Genomic DNA, 21027 nt, shown 5'->3' on the forward strand with positions numbered 1-21027 from the left:
CATCTCATCATATTATGGTAAATGAAGCAGATTTAGACAACCTAGAAATGAATACAACTGAGGAAAACACCAAGCGCCAGACAAAATGGACTGTGAAAGTTTTCTGCGAACTGAAAAGAACATTGACATTGATTTAAAAACAAAACGTCACAACAACAGCAGCAGCTCAGTCTGCTGGACAAAACTCCATACATACATGCATACATGTTGAAACAATGAACGGCAACCTCCAGTTCAATATCTACAAAGCCTAAACAAGAAACTATTATCGAAGCCCCAAAAAAGAAAATATTATACAAAACAGTTTAAAATCAAATGTTTTATTGTTAAGCTAACAATTTGAGTTACTGTGGAACTACTTTTTCTCTCAGTGGAAGGTTATACAAAAACAAATTATTACCAAAAAATGTAAAATCTTCTTTATTTACCAACAACAATACACTCATAGACCCATTTAATTATAGCAATAATACACTCCAGGGTCTGTGTGCTATCATGAGATATCACCACTTATTGGGTGGTTGAAGGCGTGGTGATATCTCATGATAACACACACACTGTCATGTATCATTGCTTAAGAATCAGTGGCATTTTTAGGCACACGCAGCCCATGCAATTGCATGTAGCCCCTGTTGTCGTGGCTTAGTTACTATAAAAAAAACATATATTCACCTAAAGTCTGCACCAGAATGACTTATTGTGATATTTTATTGTTCTTTTTATCTATAAACAACAAGCCATAAACAGAAAAAACACAACATGTTGACGTTTAAAGCCGTGCGCAAGTTCATGTCCGTATGTGCCGCGTAATCATGTCACCCATGATTTAAGCTAAAAACAGTAAAACATTTAAAAATGAACTAATTTGAACACACTGCAAACAGTGCTGCAAACTTGAGGAGAATACATGTATAGTGTCTCACACAGGTAGGGCTGTAAACCCGGAAACAAATAAAAATACATGTGCAGTATATCGTCCTCGCCTCTTGTGATGCTCAATTACATCTACAAGGGAAATTTGCTGGACCTGTTCCCTAACCTTATTATTGTGCCTGTCATAGTAGCGTCAGGGGAGAACAGCATTTCTTGCCTAAACATGAAATTAATAAAAACAAATGATATTTATTTCTACAATGTCGCAGGGATGTTTGACTGGACAAGGGCAGATATCGATCGTGCACCACATTTGCCGAAAACAGGATTATTCAGCTATAACTGCAGACTTTGGTGTTGCGAAAGCAGAAAAGGTCAATTTCTAACTGTCTCTGTGAGTGTGTTTTGTTGCGATTGCTGTAGTAAAGTGCTCTGTTTGAAGGTCATGGTACGTAGTATTACTGGTAAGAACAGGGAATAGGGGCCCCAGAATCAAACTTTGCATGGGGTCACCATGGGACATTATTAAATGATAATAATGTCCCTGTTCTATAAATCGCATTTTGAAACTATATGTTAATGTTTTATTCCATTTATACGGATTACCTGTAAGATAATAACAAGATTTTCAATTGAATTTATAGTAGTAGCTATGGTGACGTCACCAGTAAATTATGCAAATTAGTACTAGCGAAGGTTCAAACCTTCCTTCGGTAATGTGTTCCGAACCTTCGAAGGTCAAAATGTACCCTTTGTTACAGCACTAATGTATATAAGATGATTTGATTGCCATTTATTACTGATTCAGTAACCCCTTCATCTCTGTGTTCCTCTGTTCCAGCAGGGCTATGACTCTCAGATGAGCACCTCGGAGATGTCCTGCAGCGAGACCACCTCGTCCTGCCAGTCGCTGGCGCATGGCTCCACGCCAGAGATCCTTGTAGGCCTCGTCTACAACGCCACCACTGGCAGGCTCTCCGTAGAAGTCATTAAAGGCAGCCACTTCAAAAACCTGGCAGCCAATAGACCACCCAGTAAGTAAATAAAGGAGCGCTGCAATTTTTCAGCTTTTAAAACACAAACTGCAGACAGATCTTACAGTACAGTACGTTTAACCCACAACCGCCACACTAAAGAAAAAAAGAAAAAAGCAGTTGTGAAGTTCTCTGTATGTGATTGTGAAGTGTGGAAGCCAGTTGAAAGATGACAGCTGCAGCACAGCCTCATTGTTCCCTAATATGCCTGTTGTGTTACAGAGGATGGCTCTTTAAGGCCTTACATATGGTCCGGTTACCATTGTGCTTTTAGTGCATTGCTGGATTGCTGGATTACTGCATTTGGATGGATATTTGGTATGTTACAGGATAAATTGGGGATCCAAACTGATATAAGCTTGACTGCTTGTAGGCTGCTCAGATAGAGGAGAGCTGGAGGCATAGGCCCAGTATTCCTACTTGCGGCATAACCATCTGTCAAACTACATTCTTTAAAACAGGCATGACATCAAACTAACTAAAATTACTGAGTTTATTATAATAAAAAAGGCTCACACACAGTGTTCTGTAATACGTTTAGAAAGGCTCATAATGACGTCACTGAGTAACAAAGGTTAATGGATATTTAAGATTGTTCTTTTAGAAACAGTTGTAGTTTACTTTTAGTAATCATACATCTGTCAAAACCCTTGAAATCCTATACTATACAATGACGAAGGCCAAAGTACAGTATGGTAATAAAAGGTATGTAATTGACTTACTCTACAGCACATACAGTATTTAACAGACTTTATTTCCTCATGTTGACTGTAAACATAAATCTGTTTGACAGGCCTTGCTGAAACTGTTGAAGAGAATCCATACAGCTTGTCTCTTTAAGGTCAAATCTTTATGTCAGTGTTCAGGGGGGGATGCTGGACATTAGTCTTGTTATTTAGATGCAGGGATGCCAAGTTTTTATAAAGACAATTTATCATGCTGTCAGTGTTAAGTGTATTATTGTTTGTGCTAAAATTATTTTGGTTGTGGACTGGTCTTTTGGTCTGTAGTAATATTACAGTATGTGTATTAGATACAGGGTGATCCATAAGATGCCTTGTGGTTTTCCATATTGGATTTACAGGGGACTCTGTTACAATGTCTATAAGTGTTATTGCATTACCACCTCAAAATGACCATTCTTGGCACAGCGATACAGGACAGTACTAGCAGGACTAGTGTCTCCACCTTCCTGGGGAATGGATTTTCCAGAGCAGTGGCATGGCCAAATAGTTTTCAAAACCTCCCTATTTACAGTATTTATGAATCAACTTTATGCAGTATATGAGTGATTAGGACTACAGTATTTTACAGGCTTTTTATCTAGAACTCAAATATACACAATTTAAAACAGTGTCTCTCAAAGCACTTGGATTTAAGATTTAGAGTTTAAGATGAGACGCATTCACGAGTGGTGTTCTAATCTTGGCTATCCTGTTTAAATAATACAACTGCATTCCAAATTCATGCCCCCCGTGCTTTGTATTCTCACCCATCGCCCATAAAGGTATGACCTTAAGCTTTAGCACAATTTAAGCATGAAGGAATACAAGCCAGCCATGCGGGACCACACAGGTTCAGCTTGATTCATCATCTCATTAGATACACATGCCGTCCCTTCTGTTTTTTTTTTTTTACCTTTTTTCTCTTGAAAATGAGCTGTTTTTTGAGCTGTCTTATCGAATCTTGTCAAAGGAACAGTGTTTACCTTGTTATGACTTTAACCTGTGACTCTCTTTCTCTCTGTCTTTCATCTCTTCCTTTCTCTCTCTCTCTCTCTCTCTCTCTCTCTCTCTCTCTCTCTCTCTCCCAACTATTTACATCTTGGCCATTGTTTCTTTTACTGCTTACCAACCCTTGTTGTCAGATGGGCTGTTCTGTTGTCTAAAACACTTGATAGGTGGACAGGTTTATATAATCCGAGGTGAGTCTCCACTAATGGGTTGATGTTGTCTCTATGAATGTGGGTCTGTCTCCTATTAAAGAGGACAACCCCTAGAGGGATGTGTAGACAGAATATAATCATTTGTATATACTGTATTGATTCAAGCTGGATTTATGGAGTAGCAATTTCTCCTTATGGATGATGGTCACTGGCCAGCTGAGAAGATTCAGGTTGTTATACTGCAGGAAGAAAGGTGAGGGCCCCCACTATGCACTGGATATGCTTTTTGTCCTTTTTTAGTGTACTGCCATACGTGTCTGATTAGACTGGATTTGTTTTCACCTTGCAACACTAAGCCTAGTCAAGATCTTTCAGTAACTAGATGCTTGCTGCAACAAACATGGCCCAAATATCCAGTGCTGCAACCTTAGCATGTGCCCGGGTTACAGACAGCCACACTATACAAGCGATTCTCAGAGAAAATATTTGTATAAACAGCCTAGGCAGTGTTGCTAGTTACCTTAATCCTGTGCAACTCTTTAGGCAGTGTTTCAATTAGACAAACTCTCTATACAAATCTACAACAAGCCACACAAGGCATGGAATGAATTGCTTCACATATAGGGACCCTAACAAATAGCTATTGTAGGTCTTACTGATAGAGCTTAAAAACTGGTACAAAATATTTCTTGGCTAGCAGCTCCAGCAAAATGCCCTTTATAAGCCAGACCTGAACTATAGAAAAGTGCCCTGTATAATGGATCCCATCAAAAAAGCGAAACACTGCTGTTCAGCATCACAGGAACTGTGATTAGAATGTTGTTGTTTGATGTGATCTCAAACTGCAGCATAGTGGTATTTCTTGCACAAATTGCATTACTTTTCCTAACAATTTCAATGATGCTTTTTACAAACTAAACAGTAAACTGCATTAGATCCCATAGTGCAATTTAGAATGGTTGAATGAAATTCTGCAATTTGATTCCCGATTTCAGACCACATCCACAAAGAGACTGCTATCTCGGGTCTTGTATGTTATCCATCCCCAGGCTATCTTTGTGTCATTTCCCTTCACTTCCCTTCCTCCCGGTTCCCTATTGCTCACATCATTGCTTCAGCAGCGTACCGAGAACATTGGTGTCAGTGTTTCTCATGTGTGTCTTGGTTGTGCTTCTAGAGCAACTGTGATATGCTGAAGTGCTGTGGCTGGCCCAAAAGCTTGCTTGGTGTTTGCTGTCACTATAGAAATGTGTGAATTGTATCAATACGAAAGTGTTAATAGATAGATGCCATTTGTTCATATATTCAATTATTTTGCAACCATTTTAAACAGTTATTATTATTATTATTATTATTATTATTATTATTGTTATTATTAGTCGTAGTAGTAGTAGTAGCAGTAGTCCTATTTAAGGTCCATTTGAAGGGACTACACCAACTGTCTAAAGACATCTGGAAAAAGATACTAATTAGCATCCTTGAGGGTGCTAAAAAAGACGAACCTTAACTAATTTAACTGAAAAAACCGGTAAAAAGGACTGTAAATTATATATGCAAAACCAAAGGGGAGGTGGTACAGAGCACGTCCCCCAGAGCCCACTGGTCGACAAAAGATGTCATGTCGCCAGCAGACTCCGCGTGGGCGTGCTCCAACTTAACCCGGGATTGGGCGAGGGCCCTGAACATGGCCCCACAATCAAAGAGACCCTCCCCAATCATCTTACGCTTCCTGGTCTTGTAGATGGCGAGTCTAGCAAGAGCCAGGAGCAGATTCACGAGGAGGTCTCTCCTTTTGGTGGAGCCACGGACAGGTTGCCCAAAAATGAGGAGGGTTGGGGAGAAATGCAGCCAGAACTGCAGCAAAAGGTTTTTCAATAAAAGAAAAAACGACTGCAGACTGGCGCACAAAAAATAAATATGAGCTACAGACTCGGACAATCCGCAGAAAGGGCATGCGGCGTCCGAGTCGGTAAAGTGACGCAGGATCTCTCCTGACGCGAGCGCTCCGTGCAGGACCCTCCACCCCAAGTCCACAGCTCCCCTGGAGACCAGCGGGGAGTACAGGGCCTCCCACTGGGGACTCTCGCCCTCCGGTGGTCGGAGGGTCTCCCGCCAAGCGGTGTCTCGGTGGGAGACGAGGGCTGGGAGTAGTCGTCGTAGTAGTAGTAGTGTTAGTAGGCGTATTATGTACAAGGGTTCTTGGATTTAAGATGGTCCCAAGATTAAGACCAGTCTATTTAGTTCATCAAATTACATTTAAGCAATTGGAAAGCTATACATTTTTAGTTATTAGAACCTAAGCCAAAATAGTTGTCATTTGTTGGCAGATCAGGTTAGCTTTGGCTTACTGGGACTACACATTTCTATTCATGTAAATCTAAAGAAACCACTCCAAAAGTTAATCTTCATAGAATTAAAATGCCCACGCTGGGTTTATTTAAGTAAAAGAAAAAAATTGGTAATACATGGTCTATAGCCAGCTGTCTAGGTTCCCCATAGCCTGTACAAACATGCTGTCCACTGAATGCCTGAACATCACACAAAAGCATGAGGGGTATCATTGTCAGAAAGCTTACCAAGATGTTTTCTCTTTGATAAACTTGAAGCAACATCTTTTCTTGACCTCAGTTATGATTAGGCTACATTTGGATTGCGGGAAACAAAGTTACTATGGGGAAATCATTTCTTACAACTTGCAGGGTAAACTTTTCTGAAGTGCAGTTGACATTCCCAACTATGTGAGGTTTTGTATATGGGTGTACTGTAGGATTTATCCGTAGCAATTTTAAATAACAGATGTAAATTCCTATGAATTTCAGTAGTTTCATAGGATTGCTTAAGAGTAACATCAGAATAACTGTTTTGTTGTAATTTTGTAATTATGTTTTTAGTCCTTATGAGATTTTTAGAAAAAATGGTTACACTTTCCTAATAAATTCAAGTAGAACACCACAGGAATACCAGCTGCATTGAAATTCAACAAATGTGGGGCCATTATTTAAAAGTGTAACCCATTTCTCTGTTACTCAGTACTAAAGCTCAACAGTCTTACCATGTTAAGTGTTGTTAAGACAGAGAATTATTTCATGTTGTGCTGCATGTCATTCTCAGTTGTTCCCCTATATATATATACAGCTCTGGAAAAAATTAAGAGACCACTGCAAAATTATCAGTTTCTCTGGTTTTACTATTTATAGGTATGTGTTTGGGTAAAATGAACATTTTTGTTTTATTCTATAAACTACTGACAACATTTCTCCCAAATTCCAAATAAAAATATTGTCATTTAGAGCATTTATTTGCAGAAAATGACACCTGGTCAAAATAACAAAAAAGATGCAGTGTTGTCAGACCTCGAATAATGCAAAGAAAATAAGTTCATATTCATTTTTAAACAACACAGTACTAATGTTTTAACTTAGGAAGAGTTCAGAAATCAATATTTGGTGGAATAACCCTGATTTTCAAGCACAGCTTTCATGCGTCTTGGCATGCTCTCCACCAGTCTTTCATATTGATGTTGGGTGACTTTATGCCACTCCTGGCGCAAAAATTCAAGCAGCTCGGCTTTGTTTGATGGCTTGTGACCATCCATTTTCCTCTTGATCACATTCCAGAGGTTTTCAATGGGGTTCAGGTCTGGAGATTGGGCTGGCCATGACAGGGTCTTGATCTGGTGGTCCTCCATCCACACCTTGATTGACCTGGCTGTGTGGCATGGAGCATTGTCCTGCTGGAAAAACCAATCCTCAGTGTTGGGGAACATTGTCAGAGCAGAAGGAAGCAAGTTTTCTTCCAGGACAACCTTGTACCTTCCTCCGAAACGTGTTCCTGCCAAGCCGTCATTTTTCACACTGTGGATCCACAGAGATGCCACCAGACCCATAGTGCCGGAGGACAACACAGATCTGGTGGCTCCACTGCAGAACCACAAGCGCCCTATCGGCCACAGGGGTCGCTGATGCACAGTGAGCCGTGGATTCCCCTGCCGACCTAAGCCCTTCCTACCTGGGCAGCGCTCGGCCAATAACATAGCCTGCATTCGAACTTGCGATCTCCAGGCTATAGGGCACATCCGGCACTCCGTGCGGAGCGCCTTTACTGGATGCGCCACTTGGGAGCCCCCTGTTCCCCTATATTTTCTATCTGTAATGTTCTTCCAGGAGCACTCATTTATGAAAGTAGAAATGATCCACAGTCATCGCAGTCAATATATATTCTAAATCGAATTAGAGGTTGACAGTTGGCTTTTAGAAATCAAACCTTAAAGTCCTTAATAATAAATATAATAATAAATATATATATATATATATATATATATATATATATATATATATATATATATATATATATATATATACACACTGTAGTTAATGACATTGGTTGTGTTCTTGTGAAGTGTCCTGGTTTTGTTTCTCAGGAACAGCTCTTTAAAAACCTGTGTGCGCATGCTTGTCTCCTGAATCTTACAACAGTTGCATGCAAATCTAATTGATTTTATTATTTTTAGTTGTTTTATTTTACAAAAGTGTTGTGTGTTTAAGGTCAGTACTTTGCTTGCTTGCTTGTAGGACTATATGATCTGAATTGTTCATTTAAAATTCCTTTTGAAAAGATGCAGCTTATCGTAAGGGAAGCATATTAGCGTTGTGCTGTTCACAGAAGCATATAAGTGATGCATTGTGCACCAAAGCTGGTGTAACGCTAATATGTTTCCCCAACTCACTTCTTCACAATCAGCCCTGAAGAGTCTTTGCAGAAGCCATATTTAATGGAATAGCTGGTAAGCATGGCCAATAATGATCTAAACAAAAACAACACTAGAGAACCATACAGAACACCTATAATTGGATATTAAACAGGTACGTAATGACATTTTAGGAAAATGTAGATTATCTAAACATTTCTTTCGATGACGAGCCTTCTGTGTAAGCTAATGACAAGTATACTTTTTTTTAACTATTTCAGCATTCATTAACATAATTGAATATAATAGTATTTTTTATTTGTTTGTCTCAAACTCTATTCTCCTCCTAGATACCTACGTTAAGCTTACCTTGTTGAACTCGATGGGACAAGAAATGTCCAAGTGTAAGACATCCGTCCAGCGTGGCCAGCCCAACCCCATCTTCAAGGAGACTTTCGTTTTCCAAGTGGCACTATTCCAGCTGTCCGATGTGACTCTCGTTCTCTCTGTCTACAACAAGCGGAGCATGAAGCGCAAGGAGATGATCGGCTGGATCTCCCTGGGATTCAACAGCTCGGGGGATGAGGAGCTCAACCACTGGACTGAGATGAAGGAATCAAAAGGACAACAAGTGTGTCTGTGGCACACCCTGCTAGAATCCTAGGGAGAGGGGATCGCTTCTCTGGGTGTGGGAAATCGGGAGCTGTGGGGGGGCTTTACTGGCTCTGGTGAAAAAGCAAATACAAAGGAAAAAAACAAACAAACAAAAGAACATGTGTGTCTTCACCAGACATGCTGACACCTTGCAAAGTATACAAGCTGGGGGACCGACAAGCCCTCAGTTCCTTAAGGTATCCAAGGTATTTCCTTGTGTATAAGTAGAGATCTCTCCATATGCTGTGGTTGCAAAGTGATGTGTTTTTTTGGCAAGGCAGTCCTTGAACCATGCAAGCTTGCAGACCTCATGCTGGAGTGTAGAAATGTTTATACAGGGTAGGAGGTTTTGACAGGGTGGCATGCATGCTCAATACATGTTGTCTTATCCCCACATGGGTTGGGAAGTAGGCCAGGGTACTAGGGTTTAGTTCCCTTTTTAAATTAATGTATTTGTTAATGTCAGCAGTAAGAGTCACAGCTCTAGAAGCCCCTCCAACAGCACAGCACACTGAATGTTGAGCTGTACTGTAGGTAGATTATATCAGTCTAGGTTCTTCCCACTAAGAAGGATTCTAGTGTATCATGACCTGGCCAAGGGAACAGACTTTAAATACATCTCTTTTACCTTTTTAGATGTTAGTTTAATAGGAATATTTTTTTTTTCATTAAATCAAGGAAAAGGGTATATATCCTTGAGCTGCTACTTGTAACAGTAAGACTTAATCCAATTGTTCGATTGCATTATTATTAACAGTTTTAACCCTTAGGAGGCCACGTTGTAGGTGCTGATGTTTAATCCCTTCATGTGGCTTGAAACTCAAACGAGTCTTGGGTTTCAGAACTGCCTTTGATTAAGTACATTATTTAAAAGATCAGGAGCCAGAAGTTTGACTTGAAATACGTTGTTCCTCTGATATAGCTGCATTAACAGCTCATATTAGTAGACCTACAGACTCAGGTGTGACTCATCCATGATGTGATATGTTTGATTGCACCTGGTCATTGGCATAATACATCTAAACAAGGGACATTCTGAAACCCAAAACTAGGGCAGGGATAGTGCGAGTTTCAGGCCCATGTCACACACTCAACATGTGTTTCGAGCATACCTCAGCTCTCTGAGCAGTGCACTTAAAGGATTTTAACATAGCTCTCGTGTTACCGGTTCAGTCATTGGTTCTGACCTTTATTAGAACTGGACTGAGATCTTGCTCTGAACTCGTTTCTCACGTCTCCTAACTACGAGCTTAGCTGTGACCATGGGATAACCATCCAAGGGTTTATAGATTTGCAATGAAATGTCCTTGCACCCAAGTGCTCACTCAGAGTGATCAGGTACTGTAGCTCAGAGGCAATAAACATCAGTCTCCAGTGACTTTTGACCTTTGATGGTCTATTACTGGCAGAGGGAGTCAGTAGTGGTAAATACTTGGTTTCCAGATATTTTTGGTGGACCAGGAGACAACCCTAACAAAAAGGTACAACTTGGAATTGCTCCTGCTATACTACTGTATGTACTTCTTGAGGTTGCCTGACTGCAGTAGATTTCTGCTAATAGTGCTTTGATGGGTTTTGTTATTTGGTACTTATTTAAAGCCACTATAAGAGAGTATTGTCATAAATGACATCTGACAGTCCTATCAAAGCAGCTTGTTAAGCTTTGGCAGTGCTCTTTAGACAAATAGGGTTAGTAATATGTGTGTCTACAACGCAGCACTGAAGTTAGAATGGTGACCTTGGTTTAGTTGCCTTCAAGCACAATAGGCTTCAGATTATACCTGTTTATATTCCAGAGTACCACAACGTAGCTGAGACAGAGCGGGAGTCTATATGTAAAAAGATGCTTAAATTCACATCTTATGTACTTCTTTCGTTGTTCTTTTTGGTAAACCTTTTTATATACATTTCTTATAAAGTTACACGAAACAAACAGCACAATGCCCGGTCTTCTTTATTTTACACTTACCTGACCTATTTAATCCTTTCAGTCTTGAATATTTTTTGTCATAATTAAGTTATATCATTAAAATATGAATTCCTTTACTGTGTATACATGAGAACAGGACAACATTTAAAATGTTTACATATATTTATACACTACTTCAGACTGGGAGTCCCAGGAGGCTCCAGCGTGATTTCCGATAGCATATGTTAACATACAGCGCGAAGATAAGGACTGAAAGGGTTAAGAGTATATACCAACCTTTACTATACATGTTTCTCAGGTCTTATAATACAAAGCTACAATCTCACACAGCAGTTCTCTTGGGCTAACTTTCTCCAGTGGTCGCAGAGCTTTCAGAACACATCTTGCAAAGCTCTATAGCAATGTCTTCAATGTCTTTTCACCTAATCATCCAAGTCCTCGAATTGAATGATAGAGTTGAGTAAAGATGACAGTGACATGGGTGTGGAAGTGGTGTCACTGAAGACCAAGTTCACTGTTCCAAGATTTGGTAGGTCAGTATCTGTGAAGTTCAAAGATCCTTGTAAGATCTTGCTCGAGGTATGTCATTCGCTTTGATAACTGCAAGACCATTGGGGTAAGTGTATGAGAGACATCTCCATTCCACTTACCAACAATTATTCAAACAGTAGCTCCAGTATATCCATAGTTTTATGATGTATAGTAAAAAGTGTAATTGTGCAAAAGGACAAATATTCACCTTTCAAGCTAGAGCCTCCTCCTTCTAACTTGTCCACTGACTGTTGGAAAATCCTTGCTTACCACATAACCCATATATTCAAGGGAATACCAACACCTTTACGTTAATATAGGCTTTTATTTATTTTTAGCTTTAGGTACTGTACCAGCGTTTCAAACCCTGATTTACAAATGATGGGGAAATAAGTGGGAAAGTGGTTTAGGAGTGGTTTGGCATCTTAGATTTTACGTTTGTCACTCAATAACATCTGCTTTATGAATCAAGCTGCCACGATAAGGTCTTCGGTATTAGATCTTTTTCTTTTCACCTAGTAGTAATTCTGGCCTTTCTGTGTCTTTCTTTGCACCAAATATAGCAGTTCAGCTGGTACAATAGTAGTTTGTAGATAGTATACAGAATAAAAATAATTTTAAAAAAAACAATACGAAAAGTGTATTATTCCATCTCTCTAGAACACCACACTAATCTAAAGAATGTGGCCAAGACATTGAAGAGAAGCAGTGAATTAGTCACTGTGACCCGGATGGCTTGTGGGTGACGTCAGACCAGGAAGAGACAGACAACAGTACTGGGGTATGGAAGCACTGATGTGCACGTTTAATATGAAAATAAAAGATTTAAACAAAACAAAACACTTCTCACAAAGTAAATGGCATGGTGGCCAAAACAAACAAATAAACAGATACAAAAACAGATAACATGCTGGTTTATAGCCAGCACGAGTACCAGTTGTTTTTATTCTTATTTTATCTCATGACTCACGTCTCTCATTGTCCTCTCTGAACACCAACCTTGTTCAGCCAAAGCGATGGGTTTTTTGTACATGTGACCATCTCCAGATGTCAATAAATCAATCAATCTGGAGACGGTCACATTCTGCACGAGTTTAGCATGGATGGGGAATTTTAACCCCATCGATGCTGCAAAACAACAATAACAAACCATTGTGTTTTTAACACACCAAACCATACATTTAAATAATAATAACACCACACAAATACAAAATAATACATACACACAGGGGCGGGGTGTACCCTGTCACAGGCTCTCATTAGTAAATACCAAAGTGGCAGGTCATTAATATACTGATAATGTGATACCTTCCTGCTGGGTCTCTGTCTTCCTGTTGCCCTAGCGATCCCTTCTGACTTTCCTTCCGCAGCTCTCTTTGATCCTGCCTATGATTCCATCAAGACAGTTGGGGGGGGGGGGGCTCATTTCAGGAAGTCTTAGGCTTAGCTTCATTTTTTTTTATTTGATGTATTTTATCATCTTACCCAGATAGAACTATTGAGCCTTTCAACTAATTTACAAAGAGGTCCTGGGGGACAGTCATGGCAGTATTTCTACTACAGTTTACAAAAAATAAATTAAGAAAGAAATCAAATGGTTGTGTCTGATAATGTTGAAGAAGCAGGTCCCTATAATATGATTTCTCTAAGAACACTTGATTAGTAAACTCAGCATCTCAGTAGTGGTGCAGTGGTGTGTTAGCAAGGATGTGGTTTTTGTATAGCATCAAAATAACAAATCAAGTGTGGAAAATAATAATAACAGTTGGAACAAATAAATAAATAAATAAAATGGTTATATATTTGGAAAAAAGGTTAATAATTATGTTATATCAGTGATAGATTTTTAAGATTTTTGCCATAACCTGTTCCCAAAAAAATGAAACCCCAAATTAAATAAGCATTTTTAAAAAACATGGAAATATTTTTACTACAGATTAAAAGTTGACCTTTATTGTCTCAATTAATTTTACACAATATATTAAACATCTAAAAAACATTTGATTATAGGAAGCAAAAATCTTGCCCTCTGATTGGCTGTCCACTATACGTTGAAAATCAGTTGAGCACAGCTAGACTCGATTGTGTGCACCCTCTCGAGACAAACCAAACAATAACCAACACATCAACTTTACAATTTCCTCTTAATATTTAATGTCTTAGACTTTTTTTTCTTATTTTAATTTTTTATTGAACTAACTTGATAACTTACCAGTGCCTAGCAGTTAAGTATATAACACCACCAAAAAGGTAACTTAAGTTACAAACTAAAGGAGTATTACTGTATAATGCAGCCTCATCCCACAATCCACCAGTCTATGCTCGCCGATAAAGTACGAGCACACATACATTATTACCAAAATTATAGCTCGTTTTTTTATAGTATTTATAAATAAAATTAACACATAAAAAACTTTAAAAAAAAAGTATGTTAAAGATAACTGATATTTGAAATGTATGTGGTTTTTGCAATAAATAATTGCGCAGTCAGGACAAATAGCTCTAAAAACAGGTGTGTTTAAAACTGGTTTAGGTGTCTTCTGGCACAATTGGCCTCAGCCCGACTTCAGATCATACTTGTCTATATTCCCTGAACGAGCAACGCTCATCTGATAATAGGCCTCATGAATCACAAAGTGGCACAACTGAGATAGACAGGAACCTTGGTTGCTTTATTTGTAGTATCTACCTGCTTGATTATTCAACATCTGTTGTTTTTCTGTTGACTATATGGAAACGTAGCATGATCAGCCAAAATCTTGACTAGACAGGGTTACTCTAAACAGTGTTCAAATCCCATAGCCACTGCTATGGAGGTTTGGACAACATACCCATGTTACAGGGACAGAAGGTCCTCAAAGGTCGCCACAACTGCAGTTGTCCGTTTTCCAGTTGTAATGAATTTCCCTGTGTCTGGGACAGAACCTGGACAGCCAGGGCTCCAGAGTGAACATGCTGCAGCGAATCTGAATGCTCCCTCAGAGGAGCGGTACTGCATGTTTTTATATTACGGCATTCAGACAATGCTTACATGCACTGGGAACTATTGCGTCTAGAGACAGGTAAAGAGAATGCAGGATTCAGCCAAGACTCTAGAGGGCAGTGTGAATTTGAGTGAGGCATATTATTATTATTATTATTTATTTCTTAGCAGACGCCCTTATCCAGGGTGACTTACAATCGTAAGCAAATACATTTCAAGTGTTATAATACAGGTAATACATATAAGGACATGTGCACTAATGGCTGGTACACAAGGATTGTATCTGAGGCATAATTAATTATACTACTGTACCTGCAATAATTACATGATTAAACAACAGTAAAAAATAATTAGCAAAATAATTATTGGTGGCAAATCTTAATCCAAATTGGTCCCATTTCAGACGCAGTTGAAGTGCAGTAATCCATTATTAAACAGATGTAATTACTCTGTTGTTATAAACTAAAACGAAGTAAAGGGGTGCTGTTGGCACAACTATGGTAGAAGGTGTTTACTCAGGCTTGTTCTGCCTTAAGATTCCCTCCCTTTGGAACAAGGTACTCATTCACAACTTGACAAAAATACTGGGAGAGGGCAGTGAGGAAACCACAGATTTCCTCCACAGTGCAGACAGGCGTTCTAATCACAGGGCTGTTTATGTAGCTGGCAATAGCTGCACTAGCTTGCAATCTCTACCAAGTACTGAAGTGATAAACTGAGATTGGGGTGAATCCTGTCATTAGGTGGATAAAAGTCCAGTTTGAAGAATACCAGTTAAATGTAAGCCACATTCCAATTTTTGTAAGAAAAAACATACAAGCTTGGACTTGGGTTTGTATATTGAGAACTTGAAACACATGTATCTGCTTTAGTCTGGTGCTCTAGAGACTGGCCAAAGAGATCCCCTCCTCTCCCCTCCCCCCATTACATCCACTAGTATCTGTGATAAAATCTTACTTGAATTGCATAACAAATGCAGCACATGCTTAAAATGCTTTTATTCTTTGCATGTACAGAAAGAAGCTGGAGGCTTCAAATCCTTAGGGGGTGGGGGATAGACTGGGAAAACAGGAATGTTAATAAATATAGAAGTTCAAGATGCTAGGAATGTCAGTATCTTCTCATTCTGTCTTCTCCAATCATCCAATGCTGTAACTCTGTCTTCAGTCTCTGTTTTAAATTCCCACTTTGAGATGAAGTGTAAAACACAAGGTATATATACTGTACAACAAGAGTTATTTTTTACACACATTTATAAATGTAGGTGTTCAGTACATGCTTTTTACTTAACAATATTTATTCACCTAAGTAAAAAAATAACTTATATAAGATCAGTAATACAAGATCAGTCTTACATACGATCAGTAATAAGATCCATCTTTATGCTCAATAATGGCACTAATACTGTAGTGTTTCTACATCCATAGAGGTACTATATACCTTTTCAAGACAGTTGCTAAGTTCAAATAAACAGAATCTAAGCACATCCTTGAACTCAGCAGCATGGAGGAGGATTGCTTCAAAATGTCCCCTAAAATACTGTAGTTCCGTCAACAGTTGCCAGGAAGAGTTTAGTGAAAGTTGCCTCATGTTTTGTAGTTCATAAAAACACAACGCTATGTTCTCCACATTCTTAGTTGAATTTGACAAAAGGAAAAAGATGAGTGGACCAACCGAAACCATGATTTTCTTATAACAATTAAATCATTTCTGTGGTAACTTACAAGTCCCAATTCCTTTTCCTAATCAGACAATAAATACCAAATGAGATGGGGATGAGACCATTGCACTACCAGAGTAAAGCCTGCTAATTAAGGGTTTATTTGTATTCTAAATGGTTGTACTGTTGTTTTTTTTTCCTTTGTAACCAGTCGAACTAGAGTACAGTTGTGGTTATGGTGTGGTGACAGGGCTGCTGTGTGCATAGCACCTCCTGAGCAATCTCTGGCCTTTTCTTGCATCTAATCGTTCATGTGAGGCTTGCAGTGTCCTGCTGGGTCCAACAAAAGCTATAGTTATAATTCAGTGGTGAAGACTTTAAAACCTATTAGTTTGTTTTAAGCAAACATTCTCCATGCAAGTTCCACTTTACGAGTCCTCTGCTGTGCGTTAGCAATTGCTAATGGTGCATTCTGACAGCTAAATGTAAATTTGTAAATTCTAGGGCTTTCTTAACCTTAGTAAACTTGTAAGGCAGGCACTGTTAAGGAGGCACTTGTTCCTATAGCCTCGGTACACTGGGTGGTGGTGCTGCTGTAAGCACCTCACTCATTCTGCCTTAAGATTCCCTCTCTTTGGAACCAGGCACTTCTTCATGCCTTGGAAAGGGCAGTGAAGAAATACCATATATTTTATCCGCAGTGCAGACAGGCGTTCTAACCAGAAGGCTGTTTATGTAGCTGGCAATAGCTGCACCAGCTTGCAATCTCTACCAAATATGAAGTGATAAGCTGAGATTGGGGTGGATCCTGTCATTAGGAGGATACAAGTATAACCTTATTAGAACAGGTTTGCTACAAATAAAAAAGGGATTTCTTTTCATTACAGCATGTAATTGCTTAGTTAGAAAAGTTAGTGACAAGTCAATTTTATGCTAAATGCAGCTTTCCTTGCTGAGTATTAGGTATAGCATCTTAGTTGTGTTACCTGTTATACTTAAATAAGATGATTTACCTGCTGTGGATACTGTGTGACTTCAATGTGTTCATGCTGCATTCAGTCTTGCTAGTGTAACACACAGTGTTGTGTGATGCACTTACGTTCTCGGTGAGATGAGATGAGGTTAAAATCTCTAAAACCACAAATGCAGACGAGCCTGGCTCTTTTGCATTGAGGTGTGCAGGGTTGCTGGTTCGAGCCCAGCCTCCGCCCTGTTACACTAAGTAGTCAAAACATGTCTAGAAATGGGCCCCCTTTCTCACATCCCATTCAAACTCGGCGGTTAGGCTTTGCATATTTGACTCCCTCCCATTACAAAAAATACATAATGGAATTCTTTAAGATTTTTACAGTTTATTCCTAACAGTACCGGTATATAGTGTATATATTTGTATCATGTTAGGTGTATGAGTCCAACAGTATGTAATTCGTTAATTGAGATTACTATAGATTTGCCATACTATTAGATAATATTATATTTGAGTAAGCAATTGATTTCTTAAGGGATTTGTTTACTAACCTTAATTGAAATTCATTAATTGAGATCCCAGAACTCTATTTGCGTCTATAGTGAAAAATGCTTACCACACCTAGTGATCTACCAACTGGGAGTCAGTCCCTCTTTTAGCTCATTTAGTTTTTTTTAATTGGCAACCTGGAATTTGTGAATTACATTTTCTTTATTGTTTTTCTTCACTAAGTAAGGGAACGGGACACAGTTCACAATTCTGAAAAGTTAATAAGCGTAAGGAAGTTTCAGCATCTCATGGTTCTCTGGTTACTAGAATCACTTGTAAATTGGAGTACATACTAACTGTACTTCCTGGTCCCCCCAATGCATTATAGTGAAAACCCAGCACAGACTCACTGCAGCGAGATTAATCTGACAGTACACTTCACTGTAGACAGTAGTAAGAGAACATTTTACAGTGACATTTCATGACAGGAACACAGTGTAGTCCTGGTACTTTAGCGCATTGATAATGGCATGATACCATGGGACCGAAATTGAGTAGTACTAGTGCATATTGGTTCATACTGTTGTGTGTCTAAAGATGACAATGTTACCATGAGGAGCCATTGTACCAGTAGCTCATCATACCATTGTCACTGCCATTGCGATACCATTGTCAATATTATGCCATTTACAATCATTTGGAAATGGTGACCAGCTTGAACCAGTACAGAACATCACAAGAATTAACATGATTTTACTCAGTAGCACAACAGAGATATTGTGACAAACATCAAATTTGTGTTGACAATTTTTAAAGCTTGTCCATTTCCACTGGGACCAATTGTTTTGAAATCAGTCCTGTTTGTTTCCATTGGCAACAGAACCAGATCAAACCTGTTTGACTTGGGACTCTGTCAGCCTCAGTTTGGATTGCAGGCAGAAAACTCTCTGGTGGAAGAAGTTACCTAATGTGAAAGACATTAGAGACAGATATTAACCCATGACTGTTAATTCATTATAGTATCAGTGAAATATGGCAGGTAAATTAAGAAATGTATTAATGAGAATTATCCCTTGGGTCCTATGGAATTCACTTAATCTTTTGACAGTGTACTGTACTGTGGGTCGCAGGAGGACTTGCAAAAATGTTTGAGCTTTGTGTAACGTACCGGTACGGATTGGATTGTAGAATTGATAAAAATGGCGCTTGCCCCATAATTCTGTTCTATTCTACTGAGCATCACAAACTGGTTTAGGGGTGCAGATTGAACTTCGGCATAACTCTGTGAGTACCCTGCAAATGGGCTCATGTCAGGCTTTTCTGTCTAGTACGTAATTGCTAACTTTCTCCTCCATGCGAGTATCAGAATCTCTTTGTAATCTTTTCAAATCTTATATTGTGTTTTAATCAATATACTTAAATCCTATCTCTTGCTATATAGTATATACTTTATAATATAGATTTTTCCTATCTATTTTTATATTTAAAGAAAAAAAACAAGATAATTAAATGAAGGAAGGTATAACTTAAAGCTCTGTGAACAATAATTATGAAGAGATTAAGTTATGTATTAATTTATGTATTATTTGAACATTGCTCAAGAACTCATCACCCTCTAACCCATTTTGGTTTAGCCTTGTATTTGTTAGCTGCAAACCCATGGAAACATAAGAATTGTATGGAGAAACTGTTAATGTCAGTGGTTGTATTGGAGCTTCTCTGGTCTTGTTTAATTGTCATTGATGCGTAAAAAAAAGTGTGCAGCCTTGTGAAGTGGTATGGTTTGTAAACAAAGCACATCCTAAAAAGCACAACAGTGAAGCACACCTTGTGACACGGGTATGCAGACACAGACCCCATGCATCAGTAGATATCTCATTTTTAAATGGGCTGGGCTAATATCGCTGTATTAAATTGGTCAGATTTTAACAGTGATGTTTTAATGCTATAGCATTGATGTTCAAATTTTGTAGCATTGATGATCTAATTTTCTTGTATTGTACTCAATTGTATTTGTACTATGGATGACCTTGTATGAAATACGCTAGTCTAGAAAAGATTGTGAAGTAATTGGTTTTGCTGAATCACTTTTTGCATTACATTTTTTTTTATTTTAAATCTTGGGCTGGTATCTCAAATTATCATTCAAATTATTCACCTAGTGCTTGTTTTCCACATTACACATGATAGCGCTATGTTTAAACAGTACTTCAATTGGATCCTACAGCAATGGTCTCCATCTTTTGGCCTTTACTGAATCAGTAAACCTGTAGTTTCCATCACTGTTTCTACGTAAGTTAATTGACCCATAGCAGGTTCAATTGACAGTTAGGAACTGGTTGGAATGAAGACCTGGACTGAAATAGATCCCTAGGGCCACAGCTGTGCCCTACTAAATTGAACAATCAAGAATGGACTCCATATAATAACCTGCTCATCTAGGAACATACCCTTGGAGATAAATATTTAAAATTTGGCAGAACTGAAATACTTAAGGATGTGTGACTTCTTCTAGCAGATCATAGTGACACTACTTTTTTAACTGATAAAGTTTTGAGAAACCTTGTTTCAAACCTACATTATTCAACATGGAGCAACCAGCATCTATCAAACAACCATGTTTGTAAGCTCGACTATAGTTTTCCCAAGCCAGCTTAATTGTACCAGCATTCCTGTCCTGGCCATGTTCTCTCAAACTGAGGCCTACAAAACACACCATGCCCTCTGCTGAAACAATCAAAATGATTAAAATTGGACTTATTTGACTAGCAATGCCAGTATTTAAAACCCAGGCTAGCCCTCCTGTTGATAGCTAGCCGGACCTTCTCCAATTTCTCCAGTGACACCAACAAAATGTAGCGATCTTCTGTTCGCACGAAAGCCACAAAGCCTTTTCTTTCTTTTTTTCTTTTCTTTTTTTTATAATTTTTATTTGACAAACCTCTTACTTAAGGTGTGTTTTACTTATGTGGTTTAACACGACAAACATATTTTGTATCTGTAGTAGATGTTTGTATATATTTTGTATGTGTGGTAGATGCTCACATATATATATATATATATATATATATAATTTTTTTTTTCGTTCTTACTTTTTTATACTGCCCACAACCACCGATCCTGTCGGTGCCTTATATTTTTTGTCAAGAGAATTATTATGAAGACAATGTCACGTCACTGTGTGTAAATGTAATTCTTAAGAAGTGAGTTGATTTGTAACAATGTCTTAAATGATGGTTTATGAACAAGAGGATTTCTATGTGATATCATCATTTTAAAAGAAACACTTCAACCATTGAGCTGTGCGTTTGTGTGTTGTGATTTCAATTCTTTA

The 21027-nt window shown here is 38.5% G+C and overlaps 1 protein-coding gene across 10 annotated transcripts in view; it reads left to right on the plus strand.

Moving 5' to 3' along the window:
* Positions 1-11066, plus strand: part of LOC117410775 (synaptotagmin-14-like) — a 96213-nt gene extending 85147 nt beyond the window's left edge. For 6 of the 10 annotated variants that reach the window (XM_059025566.1, XM_059025562.1, XM_059025565.1 and 3 more), the window contains 3 exons: positions 1715-1907; positions 3775-3831; positions 8830-11066. In XM_059025566.1, the coding sequence (XP_058881549.1) occupies positions 1715-1907; positions 3775-3831; positions 8830-9143 (564 nt within the window). In that variant the 3' untranslated portion in view covers positions 9144-11066. The remainder of the gene's footprint in view (positions 1-1714; positions 1908-3774; positions 3832-8829) is intronic. The other 4 variants (XM_034017569.3, XM_059025559.1, XM_059025560.1 and 1 more) reach the window with 3 other exon arrangements.
* The last annotated feature ends 9961 nt before the right edge of the window (positions 11067-21027 follow it).

This window comes from Acipenser ruthenus, chromosome 6 (assembly GCF_902713425.1).
Source record: "Acipenser ruthenus chromosome 6, fAciRut3.2 maternal haplotype, whole genome shotgun sequence".
In the NCBI taxonomy this organism is placed as follows: domain Eukaryota; kingdom Metazoa; phylum Chordata; class Actinopteri; order Acipenseriformes; family Acipenseridae; genus Acipenser; species Acipenser ruthenus.